Source organism: Gracilinanus agilis, chromosome 4 (assembly GCF_016433145.1).
Source record: "Gracilinanus agilis isolate LMUSP501 chromosome 4, AgileGrace, whole genome shotgun sequence".
Lineage (NCBI taxonomy): Eukaryota > Metazoa > Chordata > Mammalia > Didelphimorphia > Didelphidae > Gracilinanus > Gracilinanus agilis.
In genome coordinates, this window is record NC_058133.1 from 294,440,011 (window position 1) to 294,464,126 (window position 24,116).

A 24,116-nucleotide genomic window follows, 5' to 3' on the forward strand; every position below is an offset into this window, starting at 1 on the left:
GCCATTTACTTTCTGTCATAGAAAAAACTCTAAGACAGAAGGGTAAAACCTAGGCAAATGGAGTCAAGTGACTTCCCTAGGGTCACATAGCTGGGAGTGTCTGAGGCCAAATTTGAATCAAATTCCTCCCATCTCCAGGTGTAGGATGACATGGCAACTAAAAGAGCTAACATCATCTTAGACACCTAACAGAATCATTTTCTATTACTCAATAAACTGATCAGATGACACATGAAATATTATGTCTTGTTATGAGTAACACACTTTTGAAGGATAATTGTCCAATCAGTGGTCCAAAGGAAGGCCACCTTGGTGGGGGGTGAGGGGAGTGGGGAGAGGATTGAAGAAGGATATAGATACCATTTAGCATGACTAACAGTTGTGAGAACTGTTGGGATACACAACACTTGGAAGAATATGAAAGCTGTCTTTGAATACCTAGAGGGCTATAATGTAGAAGACCATGAAGACAGTCTCTGATGCCCAAGGTGTAGAAAAATAACAAATGAGTGTGTTTATAGGAACTAGATTTCAGTTAAATAGAAAACAGAACTTAAGCTAAAGTAAAAGACAGAAAGAAGAGCTCTCTGAGACATAGAACTATTCAAAAAGAGACTTGGATGTCTTACAGAGACTTGAATTCCTCATAAATGAAAGTGTTCAAATGAATACCAAATATGCTAACATGGCTCACATATGAGATATTTATCTGGAAATTATCTGCATATAATGTTATCTGAAGCTATGAGATCTGATTCTAGTTCCAATGAAAGAAAAGTACTTTAAAAAATAATTGTTTTAAAAACATTTCTATTTTGTTTTATTTTATGTTTACATTTATTGTTGCTTGCCTCTCTCTCTCTCTCTCTCTCTCTCTCTCTCTCTCATTACATACATTATGTGCTATTTGGTGGTAGAGAGCTGGTCTTCCTCTTTTAACTTCCTCCAAAATCTGTAATGCCTAGTCAATAAATGTAGGAATAAAATGAGTCAGTAACAACTATTAGGAATGACTGGAAACAATCTAGCCTGTGGAATGGATCATAGAAGCTCACTAGAAACATCCTACTTTAGGATGACTCACAAATTATCTACTATTAATAGCTTCCAATGAAATTGCTTACTTCCCCTATACAAAATGAAAGATGTTTTGAATAAGAAACCAAATAAAGACAAGATGGTATAGGAGAAAGCATATGTATTATGTATTTTGGAGAACTTGAGTTTGAATCTGGATTCTTCTATCGACTCTTTGAATGATACATTCAGATATATACTGTCATACTGTCATAGTTGCAGCAGAAGATAAAAATGTTGACCCACAGTAACAGTAGAGACTTCTCTGGATTAAATTTTCTTTAGGGTAATGTATGATAACAAATGGTTTTAGTATACATATACTCTCAAGGAATTTCACAATTCTACTTAAGTCCTTTCCATATAAAATCTCAGTTACATTTCTTTCTGAAGAAATCAAAAGAAAACTTATCTAACTGCTATTATCATTAAGTGAATTTTAGTGTTGCTGTGTCAAGATTCAGTCTTAAGAAGAGTAAGTTCTAGATGTTAATGCTTATTTAATATTCACTAGTTTTCTCAAGGAACTAACCCAAGGAGATGTTAAAATGATATAATCCAAACTGACAATAGAAAGCTAAGGAAAAAATGCTAATTTTGCTAAAGCAATTATTGGATTTTATAAAAGAAAATAAAACTTGCTCAAATATAATAACAAAAAATTATTTACCTTTATATCTGGGGAAATGCTAATTCAATTACCACATATTTTCCCCATTAAATTATGAAAGCAATGGGTAGTAAAAAGAAAAGAGTCATGTGGAATGATGACTATTTTATATATTCAGATGAAACCCACTAATTTAGAAAATGTGACTTTTTTTAGTAATTTGTAAACTGTGTTCTTAATGGATCAAACAAATTAGTCCTTTTAAATGTAGGTAATATTTCTTTTAAAGCTATGAATCAACTTATTAGTGATCAAAATTCAGAAATGGAAGAATTATAGTTGGAAAGGTGCAGAGAACCCATTTAATCCATTTCCTACCTAAGGAAATACTCCCCTCTACAATATCATTAGCAAATGTCTTGTCTGAATGAAACATGTGATATTTAAGGGTGAATTTGAGAACAGTTCTAAATGCAAGTGGGGAAAGGAAAGGATTGCCTGCTACATGCCAGGCACTGTGCCAGAACTGCCTTTTATAAATATTATTTTATTGACCCTTACCAGAACTCTCTGAGGTAGACATTATTTATTTTCCACACTTAAAAGAAGAGAGAACTGAGGCAAACATATTTTAAGTGACTTGTGAAGGATCAAACAATAGCTAGTAAGCGTCTGAAGAAATTTTTTTCAAGTCTTCCTGAATCCAGGCCCAACCCTATCTACTGTGCTACCATCTATTCTCAATTAAGAATTTTTTCACTATATTAAAATAGTTACCTATATATCTATATATTTCACCCATTGGTTCCATTTTCCCCATAAGATGCCAAGAGAATAAGTACAATAATTCTTTCACAGCATAAACCCATAAATATTCAAGTTGTTATTATTTCCCTCCTCCAAACACAAATTCTTCTCCAAGATAAAATATTTCTGTGTGCTTCAACCATTCTATGGACATGGTTTCAGATTCACTCACCATTTTCATTGTTTTCCTCTGGACACACACTATAGCTTCTCAACACTATGATGGAACTATGATCTCAGGTTCGTGATCCTCACTGTGTAACTTATCCATGATTTCTCTTATGAGACTCTTGTATATCTCCTTCTATAAATTTTCTACTAATGAAACTAAAGGGAATCTACCCCAATATGCTAACTGCCTAGAGCTCATTCCTCACTCCATGACCAATCTGTTTACTGTCATACATCCCCCCCTTGATGCCATTTTGACATCACTTTTATTAAGCAATCCTTCAAAGGAAACAAAATGTGTTACAATATACAATATGACCTTGTATTTTCTATAACTAAACCCTACTTGAAGCCTTTTAGCATTACTGAACTTTTCAAATCTTGTTTTATACCTTGAAAGTCTTCGAGAATCCAGAGTGGACACACCAATGCCACCATGAGGTATCTAAGACTTTGTAGGATTCAGTTTGTCAAGATCCTTGTGGGGGCAGGTAGGTGGCTCAGTGGATTGAGAACCAGGCCTAGAGACAGAAGGTCCTGGGTTCAAATCTTAACCCCTATTGCCTAGTCCTTACCACAGTATTGATTCTAAGATGAAGGGTAAGGACTTGAAAAAAAATACTACCTAAAATGTCAGGCAGAATTGAAATATAAAATACTAGTCATGGTATGAGCAGGGCAGCACTTACCACAAATCTCTCCACTTGAGTCCATCTTCCTTTCAACCTCCAAAGTGATTTCCTAAAACACAAGCCTAACCCATTCTGCCCCCTTAACAAACTCCAGTGGCTCGTTATCATCTCTAAGGTGAAAATACAAAATCCCCTCTTTGACATCCAAAATCCTTCATAATCTGATCCCCCTATCCATACATTTCCAGTCGTCTTATCCTTATGGTCCTCTTCCCCCTCCCCAATTTATTCTTCAGTTCCAGTGACATTGACCTCTTTGAAGATCTTGTAACAATATACTATATTCTCACTACTTCAGGCATTTTAATGGCTGTCCCCCATACCAGAAGTGTTCTCCTTATCTGTATGTCCTGGCTTCCCTGGCTTCTTTCAAGTTCCAACAAAAAGGCTACTTTCTACAAATAGCTTTTCCTGATCTCTCAATTCTAGTGCCCTCCCCTTCAATGGATTATTTCCTATGGATTCTCTATATAGTTGTCTGCACATAATTGTTTGTATGTCAACTCCCCCAATTAGATTGTGAGCTTCTCAAAGTCAATAACTATCTTTTGCCATTCTTATATCACTAAGCAAAATGCATAGTAGTTATTTAAAAAATGCTTTTGGTTGATTGATTGACTAATTGGCAGAGTATAGGGGTACTATCATATCCCTTATTTGAATACTCTACATCTATTAAGACTGCCTAAGATGATCACATTAGCCTTTTAGGTTATCACATCAATATTTTTACTTATGGACTTTGTAAGCCCATTAATATCTAACATTTTTAAACCTTTTTTTTAATTTTAGCCCTATCTTTCCAAATTACTCAAATTATTGAAATACTTGAAAATAAACATTTGAAATTCAAAATCACTTATCTCAGCATCTGTAGTTGATATCTTGGGAAATTAGTCTAAAAACTATTTTATAATTCATTTATTCTATTTGTAAAAAAATTAAGGCTACTTTATTCCTGGTAGGTTGTTATTACTAACCTTAGACCTATGTAAGTAGTTAACTAAAACTATCTGAAAGTGGTATAAGGAAACATCTATAGATGATACAGTTAAATACTCCTAAAACATTGCAATACTGTAATATTACTAAGTCAGACAAAGCTGTCTTTGTTCTCCCTGAGTTCAGAATTTCAGGGGCAATAGTAAAAAGTAAAATAAATTTACATATAACTAGGAATTTAAAATAGAAAAAGTAAAAAGTATGCTTTTTAAATTATTCTGAAAATATCCAAATATTTTAAATCAGTAGCACTTCCTTTCAGTTTTGTTAATCATGTTAATATCTATCCCCAAAATACATTTTTAAATAAACAAATTTGAACAGAACTATAGATCTATCCATCTTCAAGTGTTTACAGGTACAATAGTGTCAGGACAGGACATCCTTTTAACTCCCTTTTCCTTAAGTCAAAGCTTTTATTTCTTTATTTTCATTAGAACTTCCTTCCTCTTTACTTCTTGTTATTCATATTATAATCCACTTTCTTTCCACTGACTGATCTGAATCAAATTATATCTCTCTTTCCTTGAATGCCTTGCAGTTTCGTTCTATTCCCTTAAAAATATGTTAAAATCCATTTTTTAAAAAAAGAATCACTAGGGATTGAGAAATGGAAGGGAACTAGCGAAGGAAACCAAGGGCTCAGGGAATGAAAAGAAAAATCTGCTCATTGTAATTTTAGGAATAAGTAGCAAAGCTGAGAATTCAATTCAGGTTTCTCCAGCTTCAGTCCCTTCTACATTGTACCACATGGCCTTTTACTATATGTATGATTCCCAGATATGTAATAAACTGTTTGTTTTCCCTGTTTGTTAAAATCCACTCTAGGACCATTTATTTTGAGAATTATGTGTAGGGATACTTTGAAGATGTATAAATAATCTAAACAATCAGTCAGGTCATTGGGAAAGGTGTCCTGGATTTTGGAAGTCTGTGAAATATATATCATTCAACAATTGACCATGTCATATTTATAAAAAGGTTTCAGGTAATAAACAAATCAGCAGTTTAAGAGAACTGTAGCTTTACAGACTTTATTTATTCCTCCTTCAATATAAAAAAACCCTCCTCTATTCCATAGAGCCTATTTAGTGAAAATTTGCAATGAAATAAAAAGGAAAACAAAAAATAGCTTTTTTTGCAGTTTTGAATACAAAACTGATTATATTTCCTAGTTCAGATCTAATGGCATCTGCCCTGATGGGATAGGCAGTAACAAATATCTCTAGAAAAGCTCTGTGTCATTATTCACTGGACTACCAAGCTCTTCTCATTTTTGCCTCCATTCAGGAGATGATTATCCTTAAGAATATTTTCAGAATAGGAATCTCTGTAAATCTTGAGTCAGATTCTTTAGCTGTTTTAATTAATTATATATCAAATACATGGTCTTATCAAACAATCCTCATTCTCTTTCCAGAAAGTTATTTTTTTTATCCTAAGAAAAAAGTTTCTACAGCATGACTTTCTACTGATAATAGCACTTTTAAAAGAAAGCTGAAGCTTATGATAATGAGTCTAGAAGTTTTTTAAAAAAGGTGTGATAGTGATTAAAATGTAGTCATGTACAAGTTTGTTCATTTTTCAACCAACTCTTCTTGGTCAACAATCTTTAAGAGGCTGTGGCCCAAAATTTTATCACCTTTGGCCAACCAAATAATAAATCTCTCTTCTTCTCTCCCCCGGCCCTAATTAAAAGCAGCTACCCCACAAGTGAGCATCTTTTCAGTGTAGTTTGGCCCTGCTCTCCCATCTTAGGCAGCATCTTTCCCAGTACTACTCTAATGGTAACAGACACTATTTCTAGGGGTTGGTATCTTAGGCGACTCTCTCTTGCAAAACAGTATGCTAGTGTTCCAGAGTCTTTCGTTTCTCTTAACATTGAAGTTGTCTTAAAAAGTTGAGTGAGAAAATATGCTTGCCTCAGGTACCAAAAATCCTTGGTTATGGTACTGATTCTCATTCTGAAGGCTATTTTATAACATTTCTAAGCAATTTATCTAACAGATACTCAAAGATTTAAAATAGGAATCAGAAGAAAGACAATTTCCAGTCAAAACTAACTGTATGATTTCAGACAAATCACTTATGCCTCTCATCCTTATGTTAAATAAAGATAATATCATCTGTCTTATTGACCTCGCTGAGTGTTGTCTAAACAAAATGAAGTAATATATACATATGTGTATGTATATTTAATACCAGAAGGGTTAAAATTGAAGAATAACTCTAAGAACCAGTTGATAATGTATATATTATGTCATTTGATGAAGTACTTATTTTTCTACATAAGGCAAAGAAAAAAGATAATACACCAAAAATTTTTATTTCAAATTAAAATTGTATTATCTTACATAAAAACCTGACTCTTTTATGGTTCAACCTTCTGAAGAGCACATAGAATACATATAATAATGATTTATGTGTTTGTATGCTTCAACAAACTTAAAATATTGTTACTACTAGAATGACAATGAATTTTCAGACTGAACCCTTATCTTATTTCTCTTCCAGTCTGTCCCTTCCCTTCTCAAATGAGGACTTGACCTCATCATTCATTGAAAAGAAAATTGAGGTAATTCATGCAAAAGTCTTCCTTATCCCTTCCTGCTCATGTCACATTATGTAGACAATTCTTTCTAATGTATCCTTCTTCAATGAAGTCTTAGATGAAGATATGCACCCCCCCTTTTTTTAAACCCTTACCTTTCTAGGAGTCAATACTGTGTATTGGCTCCAAGACAAAAGAGTGATAAGGGTAGGGCAATGACTTGCCCAGGGTCACACAGCTAGGAAGTGTCTGAGGCCTGGCTCTCAATCCACAGAGCCACCCAACTGCTCCTATGATGTGGCCCTTCTTTCTAAGAATAATCACTTTATATATACTCCTATGCACTCCCATCTTCTCCAGCTGACTACTACCCTCCTTTGATTCCCAATCTACCTCTAATGTCTAATTGTTCGCTGAAGTATTCCCAAGTTTCATCTACACACACACACACACACACACACACACACACACACACACACACACACACACACACACCACTCACTTGATTCTACTTTACATCACTTGCTTTGTTCATCCTTTCTTTTCCCCCTTGTGGTTAAATTGCTTGAGAAAGTTAACTATGCTCTGTGCAACTGTACCCTTTCTTTTCACTATCTTTTAATCATTCTGCTATCTGACTTCAGATTCTATCATCTAACTGAAACTACCCACTCCAGTATTACAAAGATTTCTTAATTGCCACATTCAGTGGCCTATTCCTAGCCCTTGTCTTTTTCAACCTTGGCTGTATTTTGACACTTTTGATCATTTTTTAAAATTACTTGATATGTTCAACAATGACTTTCATTGTCAGCATGCTCATGTGCACTTATCATAAATCCATTAACATTAAAATGAAATGTCCAATCTTATTGGGAACTGTGAATCAATCCTAAAAATAAGTTATATCTACACAGAATTCATTCAGATTTTCCTTTCTTCCATTTAGTCAGTTCACCTAAGCCATGATTCTTTCTGACTTTGGAAGTGCCCAGTGAATAAGACTGTGAAATGTTAGCAAAGGCTTAGCTGTACACTTTCCAAAAGCTCTCTTCTCTTAAGCACATTGCAATATTATTTTGACTCTCACATGGAATGTTTGTAAGAGTCTGATGACATAATGTAAATATTCACACAGAATCCAGTGAAAGGTCATATCAAGGCATTTAAAAAATACTTATTTTTCTAGGGTCATGCTTGCTGCCTCTAATTCTCTGAGGACTACTTACTACCTAGGAGAATTTGAAGACTGTGAAATGCTTAAAGGTTGTCTCTCTAGATGCCTTACATAATCATTTTCCAGATAAATCAGAAGTGATTATAATTTTCCACCATCTCTTATCCTCCATGGCATTCTCTGGCAAAAGGCAACATCAATGCATCAATTTTTATCTTGTTTAGAAACCTCTTTGCAAAACTTGCATGTAAATGGATGGTTAAGTCATACATTCTAATTCAAAATAAGTTTTCTTTGATAGAAATCATATTTTGAGAATGAAAAAGCATAAGGTCAATAGTACATAAAAACAAACAGTATTGGATTTGAAACGCTTAGTTGATCTTTCCAGCTTCTGTGTCAGAAAGGATAAACCACTCAACAATGACAAAGATGACTTCAACAATGTACAGATTAACTTTGTTATGGTGTCTGAGCAGCTAAATCAAATTCTTTTTAAATCCACCCTCCCTTTGCTATTGAAGCATAACAAATGAATGGAAATATTATTAACCAAAACCTTTGTTCAAGTAGAAATTTCAAGGGACATTTTTATTAAATGCACAAAGAACATTTTTACAGATACCTTCTGAGATCTCAGTATAGCTGCATCAATCTCTTCAACCTTCTGAGCTAAGGTATCATTTACTAGTTTGTAGCGTTCACTGTCCTCCGTCACCATTTTGTCCAGTCCTTCCCTTGCTCTCCAGGGAACCAGCTCTAAAAGGGCACTGCTGACTTCATTGAGGACATCTACTAAGTGTTTGTTGCTCTTGGCTTCTTTTTTCAATTCCTGAAAAGGGAATTTAAGCTAAGTACACAAATATTTGGCCCAAACACACATAGCTTCCAAATGTTTCCATTCTGTTCTATGAAAGTGAATAATTTTGACTACATCTGGCCCCCCCCTTTTGGTTTAACTTCAGAAACTGAAAATCAGATTTCTTCTAATTAAATATATTCCTTCTGTCAGCATTGCATCCTTTAATTCCTATCAATAAAATTTTAATATGTAATATTTAATGTAATGTGTAATATGTAAATGATGTAATATTTAACTTCAGAACCCAAAAGAAGTAAACTAGCATACTGGAAGTCTATTTCTCCATAAGCCAATCACTGACAAGTTAAGAAGAAAACTGGTGTCCAAATTAAATAATCCTCTGGGATGACCAGCATTCATCGAATAATGCAATTATCCATGTAAAATCATGTGAAAACTAATATGCTTTGCTTTCTTTCTACCTAAATGAGACCACACTTCAGCAATAGGGAAAAAATCAGAGCCAGCATCTTTGAAAAGATCTAATGGAAATCTATATGATTGGGAATATTCTTTTTTTAATTTAATTTTATTAATTGATTTAGAATATTTTCAGATTGGATATATTCTTAGGTGTTCACCAAAGGCATTTTTATTAGCCTCAGATTAAGTGTTTGGGGCTTTTTAGTGCTTTTTTAAATAGTCAGATTAATAGTGTTTTTTTAAATATAGGGCATTTCCATACAGGGAAATTATTGTCTTGATAGAAATCTCATAGAACAAATTGGTAACTCTTTTTGAAGTCTTGTCAGTCTGGAACAATCTTACTGCATAGGCATAGCATGTATGTCTCCTCCTCTTGTATTATTAGTAAATATCCCCAATATTTGAAGTATTCTGCATGATTCTAGAAGGAACTATCCTAATCTTAGACCTCTGAAAGTTTAGCCAGTTGACCTTCTGCCAATTCATGCATTTTATTTCATTATTAAGCAAATATATAAAAAATAAAAAATATGAATTAAACATACCTTTTGTCTTTCTTGTGCTCGGCCTAATGCTTCTCCTTTCATGTCCTGTGTTTCATATGATAGTAATTCCAACTCCACTTTGTCAAGCCATGCACAAAGCTTTTCATGGGTGGACTGGAGCTGTCCTGAAAGCTGCAGGGCCTTCTCCAAAGTCTTAGCTACATCAGAACTCAATTCATTTATATCTTTGTACCTTGCCTTAATGCCTTCCAATTTATCTTGAATTATTAAGACTTCATCACCTAAAAATTAAAAGGCTTATTATTTCTAGTGAAACAAAACTTTTAAAAAGGTTCTTCCAAGGTCTTCTGGTATTGGTGAAAAGTACTGGGCAGGATTTTTTTTTCTTTCTATCTGTAGCAATCCAGGTATACATTAATTGTGATATTATTTTAAGAGTGCTCAAGAAATGACTCTTGTTTTGCTTATGATTGATTTCTGTAACCTTGAGTTGAATTAAACCTCAACCTTGCCAAATTCCTAGCCCTTCCCTAATGCTACACTCTGGAAGACTGGTCAGTTATCTCAGGCTCCTTATTTTACCAACAAACAAGTAATTAGTATCAAGACCATAGGCCATATGGATTCCTGATCTAGATGTTTGCTCTATCTATTGCTTTAGGTTCCAACAGTTTTTATCTCATGATGTTTACCTCATTTGGACCATTTGGTTCCCTCCTTCCCCCCATGTACAGTTGTAACCCCAATAAAAGTAGCTATATGGCAGTTGAGGAAGAAGCTCTTGACCACCAGAGCTTACTCACTGTCTGTCTACTTTATGCCAAAACTTTCTGTGTCTGTGTGTCTTTATTCTCGCCTTATGTTCTCTTTCCATTAACTTTTAACCCCCAACCCATTTTCACTTAGTCCTTGGTTCCCCTTTCTGAGTGTCCAACCCACTAGGAATCTTCGTGGAGTTGGTGGACGGCTTCATCATCTAATCATCTAAGATGCATATTAGTTTAAGCCAAATATAAGCTCATACTAAATTCCCTTAAGTTCAAGATTTTCTAAGAGAACAAATGACTCATTCAAAATTCAAATATCAAAGCAGCTAGGGACTGATAGATGAAATAAAAATCTTTGAACCAGAAAGAACTTGTATTAAAAGCTAACTTTCCTATAACTGAATAGAAGTTTATATTTTAATACAATAGTATCTACTCACTGAACTACATCCGAGTAATTTTCCATTTAGGATTCATGTGTATATCAATAAAAACATAAGCCTAACTTTTATTGATCAACTGACTTCACCACAGTATTTATATTAGTACGACGCTAAAACAAAACAAAACCAAAAAAACCCTATACTCTAGACTTCACAATAGGTAAAGGAATCCAACCTGGTACTGGATTTCTCTGACAATTCTGACAAAAAATACTATATCCTGAATAATATATACAACTTGTCATTGAGAACTGAAGTGAGATGAAAAGAACCAAAATGAGATCACATTCCAAAAACCCTTCACTAATCTTTAAAGCATTCACCACAAAAACAGGGAGGAGAGGGCCTTTCCCCCGCCCCCCAAGTCCTTTAATGACCCCTGCAAATATAGTAGCCGCAGTCTTGTTTTGCTTCTTTAAAGTACTCACCTGTTGTTTGTTTCAGGAGCTCTAAACCATTCTGCAATGCCTGATCAACATTTTGTTTCCTGAGTAGAATGTCCTCTTGTAGAGCCTAAAGACAGGTAAATAGCATTTATTTGGGCAAAAATTTAAGTCCAAAATGAACCTTAATTTCACTCAGAGAAATAGAACAATATTTCACACATTTAAAAAATAAAATTCATGATGGTGGCTTGTTTTCCTCTTCTTTCATGACTGTCTTTTCATTGGTATAGTATAATCCACTTTAAGCAACACTCCACTCTATTCACTAATTTGTTACAGTCTCTTTTTATTCAACCCATATTCACTGCAATGACTAATAATCATATGCAGTGTATACATATATTCATAAATATATGTATCTTATGTCAATATGTTCAAAAGAATCAGAAAGAAACATAAAATAACAGAAAGAATGGAAACAGAGAAAACTAAATGAATTAATAAAGGGAAAAAAAACAAACGAAAATACCAGAAGTTCAGATTGTTGCTTTGATAGCCCATCAGTGTTGTAATCTTGGACTGACAATTTGCTGAGTTTGTCATGAACTTCATTCAGCCATGTTATCAATTCCACTTCATCTTCACCAAAAATCTGAGCATTACAAAAGGCCTGCTGGAGCAGCTTAGACCTGCTGTGACTTTTTTCTTGAATCTCAATGTACGAAACTTGAAAAGAGTCTAGTTTTTCCTGCAACATATCTTTGTCCTCCCTGGAGCTCAAAATCTTTAAAGATTGGCCAATACTAACAGCCTGTTGTATAGTTTTACTGTGATTGATGATGTCATCTTCTATGGCCTATGTGAAGTTTAAAAAAAAAAAAAAGAAAATGGAGATAACAAAAAAATGGACAAATAAAAATGAAACCAGAAATGTAACCAAATAATAAAACATTTATTAAGTTATGCACAAAATATTTAATAAAATCCAACAAACATTAGGTATCTATAGCTAAGTGAAGGACTTAAATCTTATCACTCTGCTCATGACTAGATTTCATTACCATGCTTCAAGCTGCCTTCTTAATCTAGATGTTCCCTCTTAGTTCCAGTAGCTCCTTTCTCTCTTTGTTGAGTTCCTCACAGAAAGCTTCACTTTGAGGACACTTTGGGGCTGACCATCTTTTATTTATTTCCTAGCCCCAGTGGCTTTTCATTCTCTGGACCCTCCATGTGAAGGCAGCTTCTATCACACTCTGCTTTTTAGCTCTCCTTTGTCTTCCCCACATCTGAATGTAAACTCTTTAAAGGCAGGGTTGTCATCTTTTTGCTGGAACTCATATTGCCAGTGTTTAGCACAATGGTGACACAGAGTAATGAGTAAATAAATGCTTTTTTATTTGGCTAGGCTGGGCAATCCAGATATAAAGATTTTTAAGTGCCTGCCCTAAAGGAACTTATATTCTACTGAGTTATGCAAAATATACAAAGGCAAGTAAATAATATAAGAAAAATTGAAGAAGGAGAGAACACTAAGTACCAAGGGAATTCCCTCTGGGAGGTTTCCCAAAGAAGGCAGCACTCTCTAGTAATGGGAACAGAGTACATAAAAGCATGGAGGTAGATGCTGATGCTTAGGTTCAATGGTAAATAAGCCAAGCATATCTGAAGGGCAATAATGTGAATTAAGTTCAAAAAAAGTAAATTAGGAGTCAAATTGCAATGGACTGATTTAAACAGCAGGCAGAGGAGTCTGTAGTTTATCCTAGAGATAACGGGCAAGATTTTTGAATAGAAGAGTCATAAGCTAAGGCATTGCTTCAGAGCAGTGGTTCCCAAACTTTTTTGGCCTACCAAAAAAATATTACTTAGCGCCCCCGGAAATTAATTTTTTAAAAATTTTGATAGCAATTAATAGGAAAGATAAATGCACCTGTGGCCATCACCGCCACCCTGGATCGCTGCAGTACCCACCAGGGGTTGGTGGCTCCCACTTTGGGAATCACTGCTTTAGGGGAATATCATTGTGGTAGTTGTGTGGAAGGTAAATCAAACTGGGAAAATATTGGAGAGCCAAGCAGTTAACTACTACAATAATCCAAGCTAGAGGTGATGAATATCTGAATAAGGTTTGTGGTCATATAAGCAACAAGAAAGGAAAAAAAGATTTTAACATTCTAAAGGATGCCAAGGTAGGAAGAACAGGACTTGGAAAAGAATGAGATAGATAAATGGTGCAGTTGATCAAAATATGCAGGGTTCTTTAATGTCTTAAAATCAGGGAAAAAAATCAAAAAATGAAAACGTATTCCTTCTACTGGGTGGTTTCTTTCTTACTTTGTGCTGAGCAATCTGTTCCTGGAGCTTAGAAGCTTGGGTTCCTATGGGTTCCCAATTTGTAAGCTTCTTTTCAGTACTTGTGAGCCACTCAGTCAATGGTTCTAATGTTTCATGAAATTGTTGTGCTACCACGGAGATCCCTTCCAACTGAAGATTCCTACAAAAATGCCAAGCAAGGTTAAGGTCATGCTTTGAAGAAGTGTGCATTGGCAGTCACAAAGAAAATTTTCAGTCATGAAAATTCAGTATAAATCAAGCCAAATAACAAAATCCACCCTTTGTGACTCTTGTACAAGTGTTATACAGGGATTCATATGAGCCTAAAATAAATATGCAATTAATATTCCAAGAACAACACATATCAATTCCTCTTTATCAACAAATTAAGGGGAAAATACAATTGCCTGAATTTTATTCAAGCTTAAAATGAATGATAAACTTTTATTTCAAATGGCTAGAACATTTTTTGGTCTTCAATAAGATACAAAACCTCATTCATTCATTCAACAAACATTTATTGAATACCTACCATGAATAATTTCTCCAAGATTTACAGAGAATGGCAAATGACACCTCATATTAAAATAGACAACTTTTTTTTAAGTGACACTGAGAGATCAGAATAGAAATATCAATTTTGGGCTTTTTGAAGTTGTAAATGTACACATGGTTTTTCATTTGAAAAATCAAGCAGTCACGGAGCTCAGCTTTTAAATAATATCTTCTGTTTTTTCCCAATAAAGAAAAATCAACAGTGAAAGATAGGGTATGCTACCTAAATTTCAGACAGTCATAATTTGGATTCTTATGAGGATTAAAGAATTCTTTGTTTCACACATAAATTTGTCTTGAGGTTATGGTGAAGCTGTACTTGCTGTGGCAGAATACATCCATGTCGATTAAAAACCCTATCCCACTCTAACCTAAATTTTTACCAAAAGCAAAGTAATTTCGATGGCCTATAGAAAATTGACAGAAATTCATCTCAGCGGTTCAGTTCACATTCTCTTCAATATTTCTGCCTAGGACTACTTTTCATCCTGATAATTCTCTTGTAATCTCCAGGGAATTATATAGGATGAAAGAATAGTCCCCAAATGGCTCAAAGGCAACTATGAAATAAATATTGAGAAGTAGGGGGCAGGTAGGTGGCTCAGTGGATTGAGAGGCAGACCTCAAGAAAGGAGGATCCTGGGTTCAAATCTGGACTCAAGACACTTCCTAGTTACATGACATTGGGCAAATCACTAACACCCAATTGCCTAGCCCCTACCACTTTTCTGTCTAGGAACCAATAGACTATATTGATTCTAAGATACAAATAGGACATTAGAAAAATCTAATTAATTTTTTTGGTTTGTTTTAAAGGTATCATCTGTCAAACCTATTATTGAAAGTAATGTGTTTTGCCACCTGAAAAAATACATTTTGCTGTTAAATAGCAGAAATACTTCTACTGCCTACATCTGCATTTTTCATCTCCTTCTCGAAGCTCCTTCATTTTTGCATATACAAAATTGAAAGTATAATCTTGACTTCCAGATAATTTGCATTTATGCTTATAAAAGCTCATTAATTTATAATTTCACATATTTGTAAACAGACATCTAAAAGTTTGAGGCATATTGGGTTATTCAAACCAAAAGCAAAATATAAAAGGATCTATAATGACTTCAAAATAATTGTCACCAGATTGGGGAGACATTAAGGAAAAAAATATAGTGAAAATATAGTGCTTTAGTACATAGATGGGAATTAATGATATAAGCTGATTGCCTGATGAAAAAGTATTGGAGATACCATCAGATAAATAAAAGCATGCCCAGAGAGAAAAGATTTGTCAGTCACATAAGAGAAAGGGATGGATGTGTGTGTGTGTATGTATATATATATGTACATATATATATATATATATATATGCATATGCACACTGCTAACCACATACTCTAAAAATAACCTAGAAGAAGATTTACAGGATGACCTAGATCACAGTAGGCAGGTCTGAATGATCTATTATCTGGGTTATTAATTGGAATATGCTTATAAAAAGTTACACATCTACTGATTTACAGGAGAAAGGATTATTATTCTATAAAGAACAATTATGTCTTTTTGTTTGACTATGAAGAAAGTGTCATAAAGACAAATAAAAGCATATAATGGAAATTCAGAGCAATGGGGACATGATCCAGAAGAACTAAAAGGAAATCTGAGACTTTCAATGACCCTAAGTATCACATCTTCCCATAGTTCCTATGCCAATTCTAATGTCACATAATTTTAGATTAGTCATGGCTTTCCACTCATATTCCTTGATATGTGTTCAAAAAATATAAAGGCTTTAAGTGGGGAGGGTGAGCAGAGAGAACTATAAGTTAGAAGTTTAGTAGGTGTTTCAATTTTTCGTTATTGCACTCATCTTCCCCTGCTCCCTCATAAATAGTACAAATAAATGGCTTTTTAAAATGGGATTACTTCTGGCTTTCTAATTACTATGTGACTAAAACAGGACCTATCTGGAGTAGAAAGGAAATATTAAGAGAAGGAAAAAGTGATGGTGGGGGTAAGGTCTTAGGTCTGATATTTCCTAGTTATATGACCTTGGACTAGCTATTTCACCACTCTGAGTTTGACTTTCCCCATATGAAAAATAGCAAAGAATAAGAATAAGAATCTTCCCTACATAGCAGGGATTTGGTGAGAAAGGATTTTATAAATCACCAAAAAAAAGGTGAGATATTATGTATACAAAGGCCCCTTTCTCATCCTTCTAAATCTTCCATTGAGCAGTAGAGGGTCTCAGTAGTATCCCATTTCAGGAAAAATGGAGCTCAACACAGATCACTCATTCTTCAAATTAGAGAAGTGGTTTTCACCCTAGAGAGTAAAGTCCCATTGGTGTGCCTAAGCTATAAGTGTAAAAAAAGGATCTTTTGACATTTCCAAAAAGTTTTTTAAAAGAACAGAAAGAAAGGGCCTCTGGGAGAAAGCTTCAGGCAATTTCCTCCAAATTCTGAGATAGTATCAGAATACCTCTCACCTCCCTCCACCCCCTCCCCAAGTCCTTATACCCAGGGAATGGAGATGGATTTATACAACATACAAGATTAGAGTTTTTCTCTAATGGTGGAGATAGGGCTTCAATAATATCTGAAAACATAAAGAGGAACTATGTATTACTAGGGGAAAAATACAATTCATTTTGTAGGACTGTCATTCCTTAGATTGCTAAGAGAATTAGGCAAATATATAAAATAGTTAAGGATCTAAATAGAAACATAAACATAAATGACATGATTTCTATTGTTTACTTTCAAATATACTAAAATTTTTCTGAGTACCTTGTTTCAGCCTTATTAAGCAGTACATTCCATCTATTATCCAAAAGGCTTAGCTGTTTCAAAATCTTTACTTTATCTGCTGGTTCTGCTGCTGCTGCAATTTTTTCCCCTTCTGTCTTGATTGCTTCAACAGTAGGCTTTCGGTCATCCAACAATCTCTGGAGAAGCTTGGAGGGAAAAGAGTCAAATAACTAAATAATCAGGAAACAAATGTGTCAACACTAGCCTACACAGATAAAAAGAAAATGATATCCCTAATTACCCTGTTCATTTTTATCTGATATTTTTCAGAGGACAGTGAAAATAGAAGGCTGTTTCAAGGCTAGCCTATTATTTTAATACATGATAGAACAAAATTCATTGTTGAGTTATGGTAGTGTTGATAAATTACTTCAAAAAAAACTATTCTCCAATGACTTTTGACTTAAAAGTCTAGAGAATTCTATATATAGTTGCTAAGTTTTTTTAAGTGGACAAAAACCAGAATCTAGCTGTTAGGAAGCTGAAATATTTCTAAACACTCAAAAATTGTCACTTTATGTTTGTGATACTAAAACCAAAATGCTTGGTTCTTTTTAAAGTGATCTCTGACCAGAATCCAGGATAGTACCATGGTAAAGTGCTAGGTTTGGACTCATAAGACCTGTGTTCAAATCCTAGCTTCACCACTTGTGACTTTGAACTAGTCATTTAATAACCAGCCACCCAGGTTCCTTTATATATAAAAATGAGGAGCCTGGACTAAATTACCACTAAAAGTCTACAAATTCCAAATCCTCTGATTTCTGGGCTAAAGCTTCATCAAAATTCAGTCTTTGCTAATTGGCATTCAGAAAACAGTAAATTTTTAAGTTATAAAAAATACCATTCAATCTAATCTTTAACTAATTCATACTTTATGTTTAGCAAATTCTTCATTTTAGATCTCTTACTCTCTTGCTTCTTCCATCTAGCACAAACTCAAATCTGGCTCCTTCATGATCCTGAATACCCTGGCACCCTTTCCAGTACCAGCTGAACTTTCTCTTCTACTTTCTGAATCACTAGTCCCAGTAGGCAATTCAAAACACTCTTTGCTCCTGCCTTTTGCCACTTCTGGACTCTTCTCTGTTTTCCATTGCTCAGAAATCTCTCTTCCTTTGAGTGGCTATTACCAAATCCCCAGGACATTCTCCTTTCTTCCCAAATGATTTTGGAAGACCTAGTTCATATTCTTTCTCCACCCCAACCTTTGATCTTACATCAGGAGACTTCAACAAGTAAGTAGATGTTTCCTCAAATGCCCGAACTTCCTACCCTCTCAGTCTTCTTTTCTATGCTATCTCAGTTACATAATGGGATGGTCTTAGTATTGATTTTTTGCCATCTATGTGAGAGTCTTCCCCTTCCATGTTGGAGAACTCTGAAAACCTTTTATTCTATTTACTATTATTCCGTCTCACTTCTAATATTCTTCATCCTCATCATAACTTCCAGTTCCCTCCAACTGCTCAGAATTTTCCCAGGCAATCACCACTGCTCTGGCTACACTCTCTTTCCTTTCCAATATAAGACCCATTGTGAACTAGATCAACTACATCCTCTCATCTTGAATCCCTTACTCCATAGTTAATCATGCCTTGCCAAAACCCAAATTTGAATTAGCCTCACCATCCTATGCTTTTGTTCCTCTATTCATTTGCAACTGTTAACAGAGCTAAAGTCACAAAATCTCACTGATTTATCCACTAACAATTTATGTTACATAAATGTCAATGACACAAGGCAATGTTTCTAAGCCTTCATAACTGTTTCTATATCCCAGTCACCATAATAGCCATTCCAGGACTTCTCTCCCCCAATCTCCCACAATATGCACTCCCCTCTTCCACCATGTCAGTTGAGGATCTCTCCTCATACTTCACCAAAAATCTTAAGGCCATTTACCATGAAATTCTTTCCCCTTCTCTTCCACTCATCTCTCTCTGAAATCATTCCTCACTGTATTTCCTCCTTCACTCCAGTCTTTGATGAAAAAGTACCTCTTCTTCTCCTTGTCAAAGGTGAACCTCTCAGATATACCATGGTTCCCTTGATGTTCTAAAGGAGACTTCCCCATTATCATCCTATATTCTCATGTGCATAAGTCTTTGAATCACTGTCTACTGGCTCCTTTCTCACAAAACACATCCAAGGCTCTCCCACTCTTTAAAAAAAAACCTTCTTTAAAAAAAGATAAAAAGGGGGCAGCTGAGTAGCTCAGTTGATTGAGGGCCAGGCCTAGAGATGGGAGGTCCTAGGTTCAAATCTGGCCTCAGACACTTCCCAGCTGTGTAACCCTGGACAAGTCACTTAACACCCATTGCCTAGCCCTTACCACTCTTCTGCCTTGGAGCCAATACGTAGTATTGACTCCAAGACGGAAGGTAAAGATTTAAAAAAAAATAAAACAAGCTTTCACCATGCCTTCCAGCCATCACCTCTCATTCTCCTTGTGAATTCTTTGTAAAAATTGTATATGTCCAGGGCCTTTCTTTTCTTTTTACTCATTCTTTTTTTTTAAACCCTTACCTTCTATCTTAGAATCAATACTGTATATTGGTTCTAAGGCAGAAGAACAGTAAGGGCTAGGCAGTGGGGGTTTAAGTGACTTGCCCAGGTCACACAGCTAGGAAGTGTCTGAGGTCAGATTTTAATCCAGAACCTTCTATCTCTGGACCTGGCTCTCACTGCACTGAGCCACCCAGCTGCCCCTCTCTCATTCTTTTCTAAAACCTATGTAATCATTCAATTGAAACTCTCTCCAAAGTTACCAAGATCAAATAAACAACTAATTTAATGACTTTTTCTCAGCTCTCATACTTCTTGGCCTATCTACATTTCATATTGTTGGACACTTTCTTCTGTACACTCTTTCCAACTCTGGGGTTTTTTGATATTGTTCTCTTGGCTCTCCTCCCACTTGTCTGACCATTCTGTAGTCTTTTGGCTGGATTTTTCACCCATGTCTTGCCCACTGAGTGCAAGTGTTCCCCAACTACCTGTCCCTGGCTTTCTCTTCTCTATCTTTACTCTCTCACTTACTGAACTCCTGATCAACTTCTCATGGCATTGCATTGTCATCCCTATGCAAACGATTAACACACCTCTTTAAACAGCCTTTGTAAATCTCTTAAACTCATGTCTCTGATCAGCAAATACCACTGGACATTCCTCTTTTTGGAATTTTCAAACTGGTCCCACAGGTCTCTTAAGACTTTTTACCTGTCTACTTTATGGTCTGCTATGGTAATCACCTTGCTGTTCTTCATACAGGATGATCTATCTCTAGTTTCTATGCCTTTGCATTGGCTATTCCCCATACCTGGAATGCTCTCTTTTTTCATCTCTTCATCTTAGAATCCCTGCCTTCCTTTAAAATTAATCTCAAAAGTTCACTTCCCCTATCTCCCAAGCTGCCAGTGTCTCCACCTCTAATATTACCTTTCATCTAAATACTCTCTTTATATACCTATATCTTTATCTATACCTAGATATATAGATATATACACCTCATTTATTTACATGTTATCTCCCCATTAGAATATAAGTTCCTTGAGAATTGGAACTATTTTTGCTTTTTCTTTAATATCCTCTAGCATTCAGTAGAGTCCTTGTCATATACTTAGTATTTAATAATTGTTTGAAGATTTAGTAACTGATAGTAGGTTTCTCCCTTCACTGTCTTCAAGTAGAGACACATTCGTCAGAGACATTATAAAGCAGATTCCTGTTCAGGAATGACCACTTGTCAGGGAAACTGTAAAGAAGATACCTTCAGGTACAGGTGAGTTAGACTTGCTGACCTTTGAGGTCTCTGCTAACTCTGGCAGTCTGTAATCTTTTTTGGTAGTTAAAAGATCAAGGCTTTGGGAAGTTACTAGCTAGTAGTTTTCTCTTGCTACATTCTGGAGACAGAAAATAATAATAATAGCTAACATTGATATGGTGCCTACTATATCACCATACTTTGCCACTATCACTACTATTACTACTACCTACTACTACTACAAATAATAATAGCTAACATTTATAGAGCACTTATTATAGATGTCAGGCACTGTGCTAAGTGCTTTATAAATATTATCTCATTTGATCTTCTCAACAACAACTCTGTAGATGAGGAAACTATGGTAAATCAAAGTTAAGTGACTTGTCCAGGATCAAGCAGCTAAGCATCTGAGGCTATATCTGAACTCGTCTTCCTCACTTCAAACTCAGCACTCTATCTACTTTAACTACCTGTCCCCACTCCCAAACAAAAGAAAATCCCACATTATTTAAAAAAAAAAAAACAAAATGATGGGGGCAGCTGGTTAGCTCAGTGGAGTGAGAGTCAGGCCTAGAGACAGGAGGTCCTAGGTTCAAACCCGGCCTCAGCCACTTCCCAGCTGTGTGACCCTGGGCAAGTCACTTGACCCCCATTGCCCATCCTTACCAATCTTCCACCTATGAGACAATACACCGAAGTACAAGGTTTTATTAAAAAAAATGAGTAAGGAAAATAATCCTTTTAAATTATAGAGAAAATACATTAAAGGCAATTATCTGGTGGAACAAGAGATAAATGTGGATAAACGGGAAAGACAGCTAATTCAGAAATATAATGCAAAATCAGGTAAGCTGTTCTCATATGTTCTACATAGGTTAAGGCCTGGCATTAATAATGTAAAGGACTTTCAATGTGTGCCCTTATTAGGTCTAGTAAGATAGCAAGAATTTGAGTAAATAAAATAACAAGTAATAATAGTTTAATTAAACAGAAATAGGAACCTAGGTTGTTTTGTTTCATTAATCTTTGCTACCAAGAGTATGTAGCTAACATAAAAGATTAATTCCAAAGGTTTTGCTTTATAGGTTAAAATTACTTTTCTCACGAAGGTCTTCGATCAAATGATTTAAATGCCTGACACTACTTAGTAATATATTCTATAGGGAAAGCTATGCCATAAAGCTAAAGAATTGTATAGGAATTCTGCAGGACCAATTATACTGAAGTTTTGGCAAATCTTTTAGAAATCGTGTGCCCAAACTGTACTCTTCAAGTCACCTCTGAGCCCCCCCACACACACACACACACATCACACCAGAGAGCAGAGGGAGGAAGAGCTCACACTGGTCTGCTGGAAATGTCCTCTGGCATGGTGGAATGGTGGGAACAGAGCAACCCTCTAGCATGCTGGGGCACATATGCCACGTCTTCAACAAGACAGAATTATAGTATTATTAAAGAACTTACCTAGCTAATTCAACCCTATTTTGGAGCAACAGTCCCAGCAAGATATTTATTCAAAAGTTTTTAAGTCCTTTGTACACCAAGACCAACCCTTTTTTGTCATGAAGATTCAAATATACCATTAATTATATCACTTCTGAAACTAAGATACAATTATTGTGGCTTGTCTTCTCATATAATAATATTTACTATTTACTTACATTTCCAAGAAAGAATATAAGCTCTTTGGAGCCAAGCTCTTTTTATTTTTATTATATCCCTTGCATTTCACATAGTAAGTGCAAGGCCCAGAGTAGGCACTTAATAAAATGTTTGTTAATTGATTGTACTCTGGGACCAAGCAGAATTAAGTCTAATTCCTTTTCCATACACAAGCCTTTCAAATACTTGAAGATAGTTACTGTGACCCCTCTATTTTTCTTCTTTTTTTCTCTAGGCCAAACAGTGATAATTCTTTTCAACTCAATAATCAACAAGCAATTATGAAGCACTTATAATGTGCCTACTATTGTGCTATGAATGAAGGTTAGAAACATGAAAATCAAACAGTTCCTGCCCTCAAGGAGTTTACATTCTATGCAGGGAGGCAACATGTACATATGCAAGTAGATAAAAAAGAAATATAATGTAAAATTTAGGAACAACATTAATCTTTAGATTTCAGACAGAAAAAAAGTATTCAAATACCAATATTATGGCCATCCACATGTCGAAAAATCTATTCTCATTGTTCAAACGAAATTGTTAAATGAAATAAAAAATGGTTACTTACTTTTTGTTCTTGTATCTGAGCCTTTACCACCTTGAACTCAGCAGATGGGGATTTCTGATTGGCTACAAGATCTTCAGTATCAGCTAGCCAGCTGAGCAGAGATTCCAGAGCATCTTGGAACCTGCCACAGTGGAGCAAAGCCTCCTGCAGCTTAGCTGCTCGCTCAGCAACCTAAGGAGGGCAAGAGGTTCAACTGTTTATTTCTCTGTTTCAAGGAAATAATAGTGATTTTTTCCTCTACCACTTTTTTCCAATATTTTTCTCTTTTTCTCAAATTTTATTCATATTTGGAAAAGGAATATGTATCTATTTCAATATGAAAAATCATAAAATGATGGCTTTCAAGATTAATAAATGCAATCTTATGATTCAATATATTTTCAAACAAAAATAAAGATTTTTTAAAATGAGGTATTTAAGTTAAAAACTTAGGAATTCCAAATAAGTTTATAATTAGCAATGATTCATACATTCTAAAGGAACTGAAGACAATTGAATTTTGTTACATTCTTAAAAAAACATATCATTATCATAATATTAGTTTTTATTTCCTACACAATATCACAAAAGAAAACATAGATTTTTAAGTAAACAAAAAGTCTCCAATATATTACAAAGTAGCAGCATTATCTTACACTGAATAAAATAAGTCTTCAGATACATACTCAGTGGAGTCCCCAAGCAACTCAGTTACCACTAGTTACTTGCCCATTTCTTTTTGGAGGCATTGTATTTTTAAGAAAAAAATAACGCACTAACTTGTTTTTATATCTGAATTGGCCATTGAAAATATTCTTTAAGTTTCAATTCATATCTTAAATTTAAATATATTAAAATATATTATATTTATTATATATTATATATTATATAAATATTATATTATATTATATATTATTATATATTATAATTATATAATATATTATATAAATATAATA

The 24,116-nt window shown here is 34.8% G+C and overlaps 1 protein-coding gene across 1 annotated transcript in view; it reads right to left on the reverse strand.

Moving 5' to 3' along the window:
• The window catches only part of DST (dystonin), a 220,727-nt gene that overhangs the window by 69,787 nt on the left and 126,824 nt on the right, over positions 1-24,116 (reverse strand). The window contains exons 45-50 of the mRNA XM_044675918.1: positions 17,156-17,322; positions 13,812-13,971; positions 12,007-12,333; positions 11,520-11,604; positions 9,921-10,162; positions 8,713-8,919 (exon numbers count right to left, since the gene is read on the reverse strand). Of these exons, the coding sequence (XP_044531853.1) occupies positions 8,713-8,919; positions 9,921-10,162; positions 11,520-11,604; positions 12,007-12,333; positions 13,812-13,971; positions 17,156-17,322 (1,188 nt within the window). The remainder of the gene's footprint in view (positions 1-8,712; positions 8,920-9,920; positions 10,163-11,519; positions 11,605-12,006; positions 12,334-13,811; positions 13,972-17,155; positions 17,323-24,116) is intronic.